Source organism: Diabrotica virgifera, chromosome 3, assembly GCF_917563875.1.
Source record: "Diabrotica virgifera virgifera chromosome 3, PGI_DIABVI_V3a".
NCBI classification, from domain to species: Eukaryota; Metazoa; Arthropoda; class Insecta; order Coleoptera; family Chrysomelidae; genus Diabrotica; species Diabrotica virgifera.
In genome coordinates this window covers 224,204-240,538 of record NC_065445.1, presented here as the reverse complement: position 1 = coordinate 240,538, position 16,335 = coordinate 224,204, and the positions used below count along the sequence as shown (strand labels likewise).

Genomic DNA, 16,335 nt, shown 5'->3' with positions numbered 1-16,335 from the left:
TTGGTTAGACCACATTTAGATTATGCATCATTTGTTTGGTCACCTCAATATAATTGCCACATTAATAAAATCGAACAAGTTCAGCGTAAATTCTTACGTTATTATGCTTATAAGATGCATCTCACTGGTCAAAGTTATGAGTCTTTACTGCAAACTATTCGACTTGGCTCATTACAGAGTCGTCGTCAACATAAAGATCTTTGCTTCTTATATAACTTAATTCATGGTCATAAATTCTGTATCTCACTCTTAAATAAAATTGGTCTACATGTACCTTCAAGGACCACCCGTTCTGTGACCACCTTCCACGAGGTCATTAACCGTACAAACTATGGTTCAAGTTCCTATCTCTGTAAAACTATTAAATTAGCAAATACATTATCTCCGCATATTGATTTCTTTGTGAACGACTTTACTGCGTTTTCCACACAATTACATTTATATTTAACTTAATGTTCTAATTTCAAGACTGATTTGTCAATTGCAAAATGTTTTATATATTTAGATTTTTGAAGTTATAATTCTTTACCGGCGATAGAGGGTGAATTTTTATATTATGGTAAAACCTAGCGACCGGGCGCATGCGCATTATAACTTTGTTCTGATTGGATGTTCAAATGACATGTCAAAAATTATTCAATATGGCGGCTGTGGCACAGCTCTAGTTAGATTATTCATGGTTGTTGCGTTTTAAAATTTGTGTGAAAAGAAACAACAAACAAAAGTTAGTTAATAGTTATACTGCCTTTTTAAATAGTTTTCATATACCTATATTTTTGGACTTTTGGACTATTTTGGACAAGGAAAACTCATTCTAATTTGGTAAGTAGTTTTTATTATAATCATATTGTAATTATACATTTGGATTAGGTTGAAATACATACATTTATTTTCTCAAGAATGCGGATTTTAGAGAGAAATCCCAAATTAGGTTCGATTTTTATTTTTAAATTATGATTTTTTGGCGTAGATTTATTTATCTAGTAGGTATGTAATGCTTTGATTTATATACTTAATTTGATTACCAACAAAAGTTCTACCAATCTTCATCTAATATATTGTTTTCTTACTGTTTTGTTATATTTTTATATTTTCTTCCACAAAATTTAAACTACATAATTTAATTTTCAAAACAACTGTCAAACAGTAAAACGTTCAGTTACCGTATTTTTCCACATGATAAATAATGTGGTATTGGACGAGTGAGTCTACGGTTCGATTACGAATCAAAGCGCCACGAAATTCACGGGTTCAATTCCCGATGCAAGTTTTATTTTTTTTATTTTTTTATGCATGTTATGGTTGTAAGTATATTTGTTATATAATTTTTTTTCAGAAAATGCGTATTTAAAATTTTTGCCAACAATTATTATCGTTCAGAAATCATTTTTTCTTTGTGGCATTTTTCAATGTGTTTGTGTGCGTTTTATTCTTTTATTTTTTTAAATTTTTGGTATTGTCTTAAAAATCAGATAATATGTAGTAGAAGTATAACTTCTTACGTGCGTACAAAGTACACACACATTCTTTTTTACTTTAGACCCGTTTGCCATTATACTAATTTCAGTACTGATTTCAGTACTAAAAATATTGGTTAGTTGCGCGAGTCGATTTAGTATGAAAAATGTCAGTTTGTGTCAAGTTTGTGTTTGCAACTATCCGAATTATAATCAGCATGTAGGCATGCGCTCTACTAATTTTATATTGATAATATTGATGTTGAAGAAGTATTTTAAACCTTTCTAATCCTATTTTTGAGTAAACAAAATAAAGAGCTAAAGAGGCAAATAATGAATGCGAACAATAACAGGAAGCGAAAGCTGAAATTATGTGCAGCAGCTGTAATTACAATGATGCTAGCAATTAAGAAAAAAAAACGATACACTTCTATTATGTTAACAAAACAAAAGTAATATATAACATATCCTCACTGTTTAATATTGTGTCAATTTTAGTACAAGAAATTAGAACATGTTTTAATTTTTAGTACTAAATCGGCGCGCGCATCTAATTTGTAGATACAATATTTTTAGTACTAATTTCAGTACTAAATTTAGCATAGTGGCAAGCGGACCTTACTTTATATTATAGGACTGGCTCTCAATTGTTAAATGAGAGCAAGTAATTTATTTTTTTGTTGTTGTTTATTATGTATTTACCAATTTTATACCTACTATAGCACTAGTTCTTATTTTGAATTCTTTTTATAATTTGTGTGACATTTTAATTGTATCATGTACTAATGGACTTCGGTCCGTCAATAAATAATAAATAAAAAAAAATATTTTTAACTTCTTTCAATCCCTTCATCTCTGCTCTTTGAGCTCTTATCATTTTCCACATTTACTTTTGCATCCCCTAGAAGTCGTGCTCCATTTCTTTTGAAAATGCTTCCCAATGTTCTGTTTTCTTCCTTCTTACTATTGAGTTTAATTCATTTCGTACTCTTTATATTCTCCATATGTTTTTCTCGTTCTTTTGGATTTGTATTATAGGTAGATTTTCTTTTTTCTTGGCATTTTAAAGTAGGTTTGAAATTCAACACTGTGAAACTCCGTGATAGGCCACGAAACAGCCGGCTCCTAGACTAATATCCAAATGTACAAAATAGGTTGGCACGTTGGCAATACTCAATACACTGTGTATGTGTTGTAGTTGTCTACTTACTACATGTGTATAAAGTGAAAGTACATTTTTAGCATATTTTTAGTACATTACATACAACATAAATAACTTTCATAATTTCATTTGTTGTGGTATTTTGTATTTTTTCCATTTCCAATCTAAAATCTAAGGTAATTGAGCTGAATGTGCATTGGAAGTAAATAAATAAATTGTTGAAATTAGGTTCATAATATGGATTTTGATTGGGCCAAACCATACCCTGAAATGTATAAAATGTGCACAGCTTTTCAAATGTTTGAGTTATTAAATCCCATTAAATTTAAATATAAGCAGTTACAGCAGTTTTTACAAAGTGGACCTGAGTGTGGTCTAGTAGCACTTGCTATGTGTATGGGAAATCCTACCAGAGATACTATTGAAAAGTTGTATAAAACAGCAAAAATGAAAAATTATACTCATAATGGTGAAATGTTTAGCATTAGTGATATGACTGCTTTGGCAAGGGAATATTTGCATGGTAATAATATTAAGATTCATATTTTCAATGGATTTTTGGACAGTGATGTTATAAGGAATTTCTTACTGGATGGTGGTGTTATGCTTGTACCGTATCCTTTGTTAATCAATTTAATTAGCATGGTGTTAGAGAATCACCAGGTCTTCTAACTGAACCAGGAGAAATCAAAGTGTCAATCTTGATCATTTCTATGCATATGTCATTGCTCCCAGAATTCTGTAATTCAGCTATCTCATCTTTTCCAACTGCTTAGTGCTCCACCGCATCATTCAATAACTCCTTAAAGTACACTCTGTCATTATTTCTACCCTGGTCATTAATTAAATTTCTGTATTTGCCTTTCATATAACTACAGTGGCTTTGGTAACCTTTTCCCATTTGCTTAACCCATTCAGTGCCAATGACGTTAATTAATGTCATACTTTCCCATTGTCTAGTTCTGGCAACATTTTTGTACTTCATAAGTAAACTTACGCTCTGCACCTCAGTAAGCAATTGGCATGCAGTGAAAAACCCCAGGTTATGGCACAGCATCCATTGTGTTAACTTCTTGATAGAACGAACTCACCTTTTTGTTTTGGAACTTTTCTTCTATATCTTTTAGAGATACTCATGATGAAGAGATACTCTTTTTCTTTCTACACAGTGCTTTCAATTACCCTCTGATTATTTTATATTCTTTTTGACTATTTTATGCTGAGTATTTTCAAGGAATAAAAAGTTGTATTACAGAACTAACAGATTTGACTTCAGCAGCTCCGGGGGAATGTAAACACCTTGTTCAATTACCTAGTTTACCTCAGAATCTAGTATACATAAGTTTAAGTTTCTGGTTGAGGACAAAAATTTGAAAAACAAAATGTGACTCTTTGTGAATCAGTTGATATGATTAATCATGATAAAAAAATATTTTCGTATGGTTAAAGAATACATAGGTATATTAAGTAATAAAATAAAATATAAACCTTAACCGAAAGTCAGATATGATACAGCAAAAGATAATTCACCTGGTTTCCATAAAGGTCATAAAGCTCATTGGGCTGCAATTTCTGGATGTATTTTAACCGAAGATGATTTTTATGTAATCGCACGCCATGGTAAAGTTAGAAACATCGCAATCTGGAAACTAAAAGTTTTAGCTGATAGTAACAGACAGTTATTGGAAGTTTCCCCAGATAGAATAAATCACGATATAAAATACAAATTGCCAGAAGGTGGTATAGCAGGTCCTCTTGGTTTGAATGAAAGAAGTATTCTAATAAAATACTTATGAATTATGGAACATTGATATAAGTAATAGGTAATTATAACAATATTTCCTTTTTTTATTTATTATATATTTTTTACTTTATTTATTTACTTTGTGTGTATTGTAATAATTACTTATGCAAATAGAAACATGAAATATGCGCATAAATATGCAGTATTTTACACAAAAATATGCATGTTTATCTAGAAAATATGCATGTAATAATAAAAAAAGATAAACAACTCAGAAAATGTTTTATTTACAAAAATAATTAGGTACAGTATCTTCATATTTTATAGTATAGTGGTACCTCGATAAGTTGGATTAATCGGGACTGCAGCCGATCCAGGTTATCGAAAATTCAGTTTAGCCGGAGAATATGGTAAAAATCAAATACATAAAAATAATAAACAAATAAGTACACATTATAATTGCAAAAACATTAAATACATATGCACAGTACAACTAAATTATGTTTGTATACGTACAGTTGTATACAGTAGTATTTATTTCTTAGTAAAAAACTCATTCAAAGTAAAAAAATATTTGTGTTGTCTGAGGAAAATGGATTCTGGGTTAGCTGAACTTCTGGGTTAGAGGAGACCAACTTATTGGAGTTCCACTGTACCTAATTAACATTTTTATTTATTTTACAAACTAAATTAGGTAATCAAAAATTAGGTAGTTTAACAAATAAATGATATTATTACTTCAAATTATGCTAATAATAAACTAGAAATGCTGTTCAAAATTTTTTAATAAAAACTTATGGCTTCTGAGTACCTATATTATGTATTTGTAAATGCAAAACCTTCTTTCTACATCAACTGATGTAACTGGAGCATTTTTCAAATTTATATTTTGTTTTAAATTAAATGGTTCGTAAAATGTCCCACCTAGTATTTGAACTACTTTAAAAAAACCTGATAACTATTTGAATAATAATAAATATTTAATTTAAACATATTGTAGCGTGACTATTGTAATTACTTATAATTACAATAAAACTAGCGGTTCGTAATTTATATACGACTTTATTTATATAAGTTACAGACGAATTTATCTTATACACTAAACTTATTCACAAAATATGCCCGTATTTATACCCAGTTGTTATTCTGGAACAATCGACTCCCATCTCGAGCTATCGGCTTGTTCCGCCTACGTGACGTACCTTCCAGAATTCTCCGGCGAGGCCTAGCACATCCGATTACGTCATTCTCGAGGTGTTTACTGTTATACGGGGATCGGCCAAGATTTCTCTTCCGCTACACTGCTCCCCTCTTAAGATCTGAGCGTCTCGATCAGCAACTCTAAATGAAGGCCCAGAATGGCGGAATCTACACGACTCTCCAGCTCTGCATACACCCTTCAAGAAGAAATAACAGTCTACTGTCTTTGAAGGGTACGACATCTTCGGGTTCATGCAACACACAGTGATTTGTACACCAGTTCCTCTGAAGACCACTTCAAGCATGCTTCTCACAATCTTCCAATCCAGATTTTCTACTGCATGGCCTATTTTTGGTAAAGCCAAATTTTTGATGTCATAATTACACACGATTTTCTTCAAATTAGTTAGAACACGCCATATGTTCTCGTAGCTTGGCGTGTCCGTATAAGACTTTCTGGTCACCATATACAGCAAAGATCGAGGACCATCTTCCAATCGCAGTACTCTTCCAATTTTAGGCTGCTGATTTCTTAACTCGTCCAGGCGGCCGAACTTTCTATTGAATACGGACGATATTCCTTTAGTCATCTCGAGGTCTTGGGCAACACAGTGGGCCAGAGAGACGTTTTCTGGAACACCAAACAGATCTTGCTGAACTTCTATGGTCACGCCGAATCTAGCACTCTTTCTCGCTGCGTAATTTGACATAAATTGATTAAAACTTGGCTGTGCGACATCTTTCATCTCCTGTTGGAGGACTCGTGCTTCTTCTGTTTCATTTGAGCCAGCATATGGTGCAAGACGATTTATGTGAATAACTTTTGGTTTACCGTTTGGCAACTTCTTAATTCTATATATTACGTCATTTATTTTCTTCTTAACTTCATATGGACCTTCCCATTGTCTTTGCAGTTTAGGACATAAGCCTCGACGACGTTGCGGATTATAAAGCCAGACAAGATCACCTACTTCGAAGCTTTCATTCTTGCATCGAGAATCATATTGATCTTTCATTCTGTCACTGGCTATCTGGATGTGTTGTCGGGCAAGTTCATGAATGTTGTTCATTCGTAATTTCAGGCGGTCAACGTAGTCTTCGCCTGCAACATGTTCCTCGGAAGGTCCGCAGCCAAACTCTAGGTCGCAGGGCAACCGAACTTCACGACCCAACATCAGGCAGGTTGGTGTTTGACCTGTAGTTTCATTTACGGCCGAGCGGTAGGCCATCAGGAATAAATGAATGTGTTGGTCCCAATCTCGCTGATGTTCAGATACAACTTTGGACAAGTGTTTACCCATCGTTCGGTTCATCCTCTCGACCATCCCATCTGATTGAGGATGCAGGGGTGTTGTTCTGGTCTTATTGGCACCAATCAATTTACAAACGTTTTGGAAAAGAGCTGACTCAAAGTTTCGCCCTTGGTCGGAGTGGATCTCCAAGGGAACACCAAATCGGCTAAAGAATTCTTTAACAAGTACCTCTGCAACGGTAGCAGCTTCTTGATTCGGTAATGCATAGGCCTCGGTCCATTTCGTAAAATAGTCCATGGCTACCAGAATGTATTTATTTCCAGCATCGGTTTCTGGAAATGGACCTGCAATGTCGATTGCTACTCTTTCCATAGGACTTCCAACATTGTACTGTCTCATGGGTGCTCTCTTTTTACCAACTGGACCATTACCGGATGCACACAGTTCACATTTCTGGCACCATCTTCTTACATCATCTTTACAGTTCACCCAATAGAACCGTTCTCGAACCTTTTGCAGAGTCTTCGTAATACCAAAGTGTCCACCTGATGTACCGTCATGCAACTGACGCAATACTTCTGACACTTTACTTTTAGGTACAATCAACTGAAGCTTAGATTCTGTACCATCATCGTTCTCAAAGGTTCTGTACAGAAGATCATCTTTTAGTATCAGGCAATTCCATTGGCTCCAGTAGGCCTTGACTTCCGGACTACATGCACTAATGTTTTGCCAACTAGGTCTCTCACCTCGACGCATCCAATCCAATACTCTTTTTATACATGGATCGTCTTCTTGGGCTTCTTGTAACTGTTGTGGCTGCCATTGCTCATTAACGACGGTAGTTCGTCTCACATGGCAAAGCTGTTCATCTAGTTTAAGCCGGTGATTACAACTTTCACTGCATGGCCGTATCGAGGAAGCATCTGTATTTGAACCAACTCTTCCAGCCCTCTTCATGCGTCTCTTCGGCATCGTGTCACGAATCACCCTCCGTACCATTTCCACCAAACGTTCATCTTTTCTCTTATCGCCTTTTTCCACGGTTATTACTCGATTGTTTCGTGAAGCTTGGCTAGCTGCTTCGTGTTCCAAGGCAATAGCAAGTGCTTCATCTAAAACTTTCGGTCTTGCTAGTCGTAAAGCTTTCTGTAGTTCATTATCTTTCAGCCCATTGACGAAGGTATCTACTGCAATTTCTTCTAAAACGCTGTCTGGCACCTCTGGATAAGCCAACCGCACCACACGAGCCACATCTGCTTCAAATTCTTGCAGATTCTCACTTGCTCGTTGACTTCTACTTCGCAGTTGTGCTTTGTATACTTGTTGTAGATGGGCATCTCCATAGCGTTTTTCTAGACGAGTGAACAAGGTCTGGTAACAATTTTCTTGACCCTTAGGAATTGATCTTAATATATCTGCAGCATCACCTCGCAAAGCAGCAGTCAAGGAAACAGCCTTTTCTTGTTCGGTCCAATGGTTGGCGGTCGCAATAGCTTCAAATTGTCTAAGATATATGGACCAAGAGGACTTTCCATCGAATGGTGGTAATTTGAATCTCATATTATGCGACGTTTCGTCTCTCGGTAGTTCATCTTTCACTAAAGGATCTAACGTTGCTGCATTAACTGATGGTTGTACTTTTGTATCGGTTATCCTGCTCTCTAGCTGTTTGATCTTTTCTTCTACGGTCTCTACACTTTTCTGCATCTTATCGAATGTTCTAGAAACTTCTTCAAATTTCTCATTGTTCTGTTTACAAACTTCTTCTAGTTTTTCGTTGTTTTGCCTACAGACCTCTTTAATTATTTGAGAAGTCTCATCGAATCTTTTAGCAACATTTTCGAATTTCTCGTCGCTTTTTCTACTAACTTCTTCAAGTTTCTCGTCGCTTCTTCTAGAAGTTTCATCGATCGTTTCAGAAACAGTTTTTAATTTCGATAAGATTACTTGTTCTGCTGACTGGAAGTGGAACGTCTTTGGGTCTTCTCCGTTCTTCGTGAGGACATCCTCGAGTCGTGCTTGTAGGACTATCTTGAGCCCACTGCTGTCCAGATCCCGTTCCTCGAGCTGTTCACGGAGCTGTTTTACTGTAAGTTCTTGTAGCAACATCTTTGGTCGGCACACACGTACTTTCCAAAATGTCTTTTAACAGTCTTTCCGAATACCGAACAATCAACGCACTTTAACTATTCCCGACGAATAAAGTACAAAAGTCTTTTAAAGTCTCTCTGTAATTCACTTATTTATATCGCACTAAGTTAACCGAACACCGACACCAACTGTAGCGTGACTATTGTAATTACTTATAATTACAATAAAACTAGCGGTTCGTAATTTATATACGACTTTATTTATATAAGTTACAGACGAATTTATCTTATACACTAAACTTATTCACAAAATATGCCCGTATTTATACCCAGTTGTTATTCTGGAACAATCGACTCCCATCTCGAGCTATCGGTTTGTTCCGCCTACGTGACGTACCTTCCAGAATTCTCCGGCGAGGCCTAGCACATCCGATTACGTCATTCTCGAGGTGTTTACTGTTATACGGGGATCGGCCAAGATTTCTCTTCCGCTACAATATCAATAAAATATGACTGTGAAAGAAGGAATATCCCCAAATATTTACTCTATGGTTTTTTCCGTTTGCCTAAGAAAAATACTATGAGCATAAATTAAAGGCACCATTAATTAAGTGCAATATATATCTAGGTTTGAGTCAAATAAAGGAAAACTAACGATATTCTATGAGAGAAAAATGTAACATAAATGTTTAACATTCTATTTTTCATCACTAGAATTTAAAAAAATGCAGAAGCAAAGAAAAAATACATCGATTTATTGCAAATTAGCACATATCTAATATAGAATAATATAATGCATAATATGTAGTACTTCCGGTTTTACCACAAATTGAGCAGTAACGTTTAGTTCTCTTTGTAAGGTTTTATCCAAGTTAAAGCACTATTTATGTTCGGCAGTTTCAAATCATAATTCATAATTTCAAAGACACTTGGTACTGGTTTCTTTTACAACAAAAGTGATTTCTAAAATATACCATTCCAATAAAAATAAAAAAAAAACCTGAGTAATGTACCTCTCACTATTTAAAGAGCCTCCATGTAGACACCATATCCGTACTTACTCTCAAGAAAATTCCACCCAAAACATCACAGAGCCTCCATTAAACAGTCTCTTCATTCATCAAAAGAAGAGCCAGTCATACTGACCCCTCCCAAAACATAAGGAATATTTATATGCAAAACTACTAAAATACAAAAAAAAATCAAATCATAACATAACATTTATTAAAAAACATATTATTATTTACTTCTAAAACAAATTTAAGCTTATGGTGAATCCCAACCAGTTAACCATTTTTGTCTTGAATGTCGTCTTAGAGTATCACCATCCAAGCGTTGTCGATCATTTCTGAATTTGTCGGATGCACCTAGTTGCTCTTTGTGAATTGCACCCTTTTTAATAATGTTTAATTCGCCATTTTCTTGAAGATAAGTTACATCATTGACATGTGGAAAACCATTAGGAAATGTAATAGGTGTTATATTAATCATGTATTTTATTTTCCATAGCCTTTGATTATTTTCAGGGATGTTTTTTACTATAGTATATGAATTTACCTGAAAATAATAGATATTATTTAATAATGCATAAAAATTGTATCCACAGTAGGTACACATGACATTAAGACGACCAGGTACGATATTGCTGCATGTCACTATCAGCTGATCGCCTTCTATCGACATCACAATGAGAGAACCCGCTGTTGGAATACACATGTTGGGAGTTTTATCGATTTTTTAGGTTTTGGTGATATTTTTGTGAGATTTTTAGTTGATTAATAGGCTACTTAGTGTGAAAGAATTATTATTATTAACCCCTTAATGTATTGACTCCAAAATTAGTTTATTTAAAAAACAACTGAAGGGTATCTTAAAATAAGTTTGTTATAGTTTATTATTCTGAGATGTTTGATAGTTTAAACATTTATTGTTTGTAAAGTGTAGCTTTCTTAAAACTTTTGTAAATGTACGCCATTAATAAATAAATAAATAAACAATGTACAAATTAGTTTTGAAGTCTCATTCGGTCAACCAATTATTGAATTTTACAGAAATGATTGAAATATAAAGATGGATAACTATATACAGAGTGTAACAAAAATACAGGTCATAAATTAAATCACATATTCTGGGATAAAAAATAGTTCGAATGAACCTAACTTACCTTAGTAGAAATATGTATGCACATAAAAAAAATTACAGCCCATTGAAGTTACAAATTGAAAATCAATTTTTTCGAATATATTGAAAACTATTAGAGATTTTTTATTGAAAATGGGCATGTGGCATTATTATGGCAGGAACATCTTAAAGAAAAATTATAGTGAAATTTGTGCACCCCATAAAAATTGTATGGGGGGTTGGTTCCCTTAAACCCCCCAAACTTTTTTGTATGTCTCAATTAAATTATTATCGTGGTACCATAAGTTAAACTGAATATTCTTCAAACTTTTTTGCCTCTTAGTAATTTTGCGATAAGGTAGTTTTTATCGAGTTGGGGCTTATTTTTTAATATGTTTACGAATAAAAATTTTTTGGGGGTTTTGTTCTTTTAAACCCCCCAAATGTTTATGTAAGTTCCAATTAAAATATTACTGCGGTACCAATAGTTAAACAGTGTATTTAAAACTTTTTTGCCTCTTTGTATTTTTTCGAGAAGGCACCTTTTATCGAGATGTGGCCTCTTTTTTAATATGGTTCAAAATATACCTAAAAATGTAAATCATACCTAACTTTTCATATTATTACCAAGTCTCATAATCGTTGTCCAATATCAAACATTCATTATTCATATCCGATATTGAACAGTATATTTTTATCACCCCGTATATCACATGAGCCAATTTGTTATGGTATAATACATGTACGGGTTTCTAATTTAGTTCACGAATTGTAAATTATAAACAATAATTCGGGCAATTGCATTATTTAATTTGATTGATCAAATATATTTCTTTGTTCTCAATATTTGTAAATATACTAAGCGCGTGGCTTGACACCAATACTAAGTGCCACCGCTGAGAAAGTATACACATTTAGAATCATTCTCTAGAATCACTTCAAGCTGTCAAGATGTAACTTCAAATGGAGTCTTCAGCAGTCTTCAACTAAACGCATACCAGTAACAAGTCAGTGTTCAAAAGTTCTCCCGGAGTAAAAATACCCTAGTGTCGGTTCTATAAATAAATACCTTTATCGCTATTGGTGTTTCCATCTGAACAATGTTCTCCACTGAGCCCCAGAGGGATTATACATTATACAATCGTACTTAACCATATACAAATATGTGGTAGATTTGACAAATATTCAAAATATCTCGATAAAAACTGACTTTTTGAAAAAGTACTAAGAGCCAAAAAAGTTTTAAAAACATTGTATTTAACTAATGGTACTACAATAATAATTTAATTGGAACATACACAAAAGTTTTGGGGGTTTAAAAGAACAAAACCCCCATAAAATTTTTATGGGGTGTCCAAATTTCACTATAATTTTTTCTTAAGATGCTACTGCCATAAGAATGCCACATGTCCATTTTCAATAAAAAATCTCTAATAGTTTTCAATATATTGGAAAAAATCGATTTTCATTTTGTAACTTCAAAGGGTTGTAACTTTTTTTATATGCACATTTGTATTTTTGGTCCCAGAATATGTGATTAAATTTATGACCTGTATTTTTGTTACACCCTGTATACATATACAATACCAAACTTATATGGAATCATTATGTATTTCAAACCAATATTTATTTCTTTTGAAAAAACTTGTTATTGTTGCCAAGAATAAAGGTTTCCATTGAAAATAAAGAAACCCATAAAACGATCAGATAACACAGCTGTGTACATTAGAGATTATTTGCTCTAGTTGTAAATTCAAATAGTTCAAATTTCAAAATTACTGTGGCATAATAAGTATTGTTATAGTTTATATTGAAGATCAAAGTAATTATTCATAAAATTTAAAAATTTTTACTATCGCAAAACAAAATTCTGACATCACTTCGTATCAGTTATGAATAGTTCTGACTGGATGTCATTCTATTCTACTTCGATAAAAAATAAATATCTTACAGTGACTCAACACCGGCTGGGCAATAAAAAAAGGTACTTAGGTATTACTGCTACATGTATATTATACTTCCATTTATTTAGGTATTTATATTATACATTTCTACACCTTTGCAAGTGCTTGAAAATTTTTTGGATTAAGAATATTTATTTAAGTTACTTTAATTTAATTTAAAGTTAGACTATTTTGAACTCGGTGTGTTTTTATAAGTGATAGTGATTAGTGTCAATATTTTGGTGTTTTGTAAGTTATATAAGGTATGTTCAATTATTATTGAATCAGAACTTAATAATTAACCATACACATACCCTGTATTTAAATGATTTATTTATATTAATTATATTATATACATGTTTATAATTCAGAATATTTATTTCTTATTTTAATTATTTTTATGGTCAATTTAAAACTAATAATTGTGTTCCGAGTGCTAATGTTTTAAATGGGGAATATTTAGAATCACTTTCACTGTGATGTATTGCGTGAACTCTTCCCAATTTCAGACTCGGGTCCATCGTACCTGGTCGTCTTTATACCATGGTAGGTACATGTCAAAAACTTGGTGAAAAACACTTAGATTAGGTATTGAATATAATTTGTGACACAAAAAATGGAAAATTTTGATGACATTCATTGGTTGTACAAATTAAGATGTGGGGTTCTATATTTAAATGATCCACCTGGCAGAAATGATGAAAGATTTTGCCCAATGTGTAACACTTGGAAAAGGGAAGATGCGATGTCCTAGAAATCCTATATTTTTCTTTTAGTGAATTTAATTAAATGGTTGAACAGTAAAACCTCTGTTAACTGAAATAATTGGGGGAAGTCCATTTTGGATAACAAGAATTTCAGTTAAAAATAACATTTTTTTTTTGTATTCTTGTATCAAATTACATAGTATTGGAGATGTATACTTAGCTGCAAAACATCATTGTCAAAGGAAAACACAAAAGAAAATAGAAAATTACGTTAAAAAAACACTGTATGTTCATTTTTCTTAATTTTATTGCTTTTTTTTAAATTTATGTTTTGTTGTCGAAAATTATTGAAACTGTCAGCCATTTCAGTTAATGGAGGTTTTACTGTATTTATATGGTTAAAAGATCACAAAATTTGGAATAAACTATTCAATCTAGTTCAAGCTATACTTACTTTATCGAGTTTAAATTCTTTCATGATGTGTTTTTCCCAATAAGGTGCTCCCTTAAATGGTTTTTTTAATTCCACTCTAAATAACTTTGCAGGGTTCATGGAAGGGTCAGTACGCACAGCATTTCTAAAAGTTAGTAAGTTTGAAAATAGTATGGTTAATGTATCGCCGCCTCAAAGCAACAGTAGGATATGTACATATCCTACTGTTGCACAAGTGCACTGTATATGCGTATATACATACACATTGCATCGGTCCAATATGACTTCAACTGGTTGATCGGTGCACTTGCAACAGTAGGATATGTACATTATCCTACTGTTGAGGCGACGGTATGTATCAATAAAACTCCCTAAATAGTAATTTTGAAGAATATCTGTGCCAAGTCAAGAACACGAAAACTAGAGAAAGAAATAGTTTTCAAGTACTGACGTAATTTTTTTTACCCTACTTATTAAATTTTATGTGTTAAATAAATAATAAGATCCACTTACTTTGGATAATATTTAAAGCCATGATGTTGTAATCCCTCTTCATACCAATTGAAAGCGCGTTTACTGATACTTCTATATATTAATTTAAAATTGACAGCAGTATTTAATAAAACCATTTTACTTTCCAGTTTATATAGTTAATAGGCAAAGGCAATCTATTTGTATTTTAACTTAACACTGTTTTTCTTTATTTTATAACCTAACCTAACTAACACACAGACAGTGACAAGTGACAGTGACATTAGGAGGAATTCTCTTCTTTTCTGGTAAGAGTTTTAGGTAAGACGCCTGTGGCGTCTGGGATATGAAACTAAACATTTGGCAGCAAATTCAAAATGCGTGTTTTATGTTTTGTCTCCTAAAAATTGATTTAAAAGAAATGGAAAATAAATAAATATAACTGTAAAATCAATAAAACCTACTAAAAAATATATTCTTGAATGCAAAATTAATAGGGCCGGTTGTTCGAACGCTAATCAACATTGATCACTATCAAATATTTAATTACTGTCACAACTGTCAATGTCAACTTTGGTTAGGTTGCTGAAAACATAGTTAATTATAATTATGAGATTAGTTAGTCAATTAACATAACAATTATTAACATAATTGACTAACTAATTTCATAGTTGTCATCAATAATTATGTTTTCGGCAACCCAACCAAAGTTGACATTGACAGTTGTGACAGTAATTAAGTATTTGATAGTGATCAATGTTGATTAGCGTTCGAACAACCGGCCCATAGACTATTACAATTTACGACAAACACAAGTGTATTTTCCAATTAGTATATAATATCTACTAAGTTGTCATGAAATGGAAATAATTAAATTACTCAAATTATTATACTACTTGAAAGAAACAAATATAATTTAAATGAAATAGGTATAAATATAACAAAACTAATACATTAGGGTAAAAATAAAATAAAAATTTGTAGCTAACGGACCTGCACCCAAGCCATCTTTTCGCATATACACAGTAATAATACTTTTTTTTTAAAGAAAATGTTTATTTATTTGCAGTAATTACAAGTTTGTCGATATTACATACAGAGATATAACCGTTATAAATGACACATTCGTTGAAATTATTTATTGCATTATTTAAGCTAGAATAATTTTAATTTCAATTACAGGAGTCAATATAGAACGAAAACATGCGTTGTTTCGGAAAAATTCAAACAAGCTTATATTTTTCTAAAACTTTTATAGTTAGTTTATATACATGTTATTACCTCCTAATAAAAAAAAATGCAAATTTTTCTCAAATTACCGATACCCAACATCATTTTATTACAATTATGATAAATATTTTATTATCAATTTTACAAAAAAAGGCATTCTTCCTAAACTGCTCTACCTGGTCTAAAATCTAAGATGCAACCATCAGATATCAAACAACTTTAATATGAATTTCGCTTAACAGTTAAGTATTTACCTTTATAGCTCACAATATTTCAGTTAGAAGGATGTAATTGAATATTGAAACATAGTTTTTAATTCCAAACAACTTTTCATAATCACAATCTTCGATATTATGAATTATAAAGGCACTTTACTCTTTAGCGAAATTCATATTTATTGACATACCCATACCTAAAATTAATAACATTTGATATCGATGGTTGCATCTTAGATTCTATACGAGTCAGAGCATTTTATGAAGAATAACTTTTTTTTCGTAAAATTGATAATAAAGAAGTTT

At 32.4% G+C, this 16,335-nt stretch overlaps 3 protein-coding genes across 5 annotated transcripts in view; 2 read left to right on the top strand and 1 right to left on the bottom strand.

The window, feature by feature from the left end:
• The first annotated feature begins 2,679 nt into the window (after positions 1-2,679).
• Positions 2,680-10,917, top strand: LOC114324409 (UPF0692 protein CG33108). The gene is made up of 3 exons (XM_028272244.2): positions 2,680-3,233; positions 4,124-4,442; positions 10,516-10,917. Exons 1-2 carry the CDS (start codon positions 2,857-2,859, stop codon positions 4,413-4,415), a joined length of 669 nt encoding a protein of 222 aa, XP_028128045.1. The 5' UTR covers positions 2,680-2,856; the 3' UTR covers positions 4,416-4,442; positions 10,516-10,917.
• LOC114324410 (uncharacterized) lies at positions 10,076-14,868 on the bottom strand. Of its 2 annotated transcripts, XM_050647759.1 has the most exons (4): positions 14,627-14,868; positions 14,135-14,258; positions 10,157-10,466; positions 10,076-10,093 (listed from the first exon to the last, which is right to left on the bottom strand). In XM_050647759.1, exons 1-3 carry the CDS (start codon positions 14,740-14,742, stop codon positions 10,176-10,178), a joined length of 531 nt encoding a protein of 176 aa, XP_050503716.1. In that variant the 5' UTR covers positions 14,743-14,868; the 3' UTR covers positions 10,076-10,093; positions 10,157-10,175. The 2 variants fall into 2 exon arrangements, with proteins under 2 accessions (XP_050503716.1, XP_028128046.1); XM_028272245.2 differs by lacking the exon at positions 10,076-10,093 and having other exon boundaries at positions 10,112-10,466.
• Positions 12,907-16,335, top strand: part of LOC114324406 (uncharacterized) — a 75,181-nt gene continuing 71,752 nt past the window's right edge. Inside the window, exon 1 of one of the 2 annotated variants that reach the window (XM_050647755.1) lies at positions 12,907-13,014. The gene's annotated coding sequence lies outside the window, so the exon portion shown is untranslated. The remainder of the gene's footprint in view (positions 13,015-16,335) is intronic. The other variant, XM_050647756.1, reaches the window with a different exon arrangement.

What these genes read in the sequence shown, in the direction of transcription:
- LOC114324409 (XM_028272244.2), top strand. Translation starts at nt 2,857, where the DNA reads ATGGATTTTGATTGGGCCAAACCATACCCTGAAATGTATAAAATGTGC. An exon ending in GGTGGTGTTATGCTTGTACC is followed by an intron (nt 3,234 to 4,123) that starts GTATCCTTTGTT and finishes ACCGAAAGTCAG; the next exon opens with ATATGATACAGCAAAAGATA.
- LOC114324410 (XM_050647759.1), bottom strand. Translation starts at nt 14,742, where the DNA reads ATGGTTTTATTAAATACTGCTGTCAATTTTAAATTAATATATAGAAGT. An exon ending in GGCTTTAAATATTATCCAAA is followed by an intron (nt 14,259 to 14,626) that starts GTAAGTGGATCT and finishes ACTAACTTTTAG; the next exon opens with AAATGCTGTGCGTACTGACC. An exon ending in AAGAATTTAAACTCGATAAA is followed by an intron (nt 10,467 to 14,134) that starts GTAAGTATAGCT and finishes TATTATTTTCAG; the next exon opens with GTAAATTCATATACTATAGT.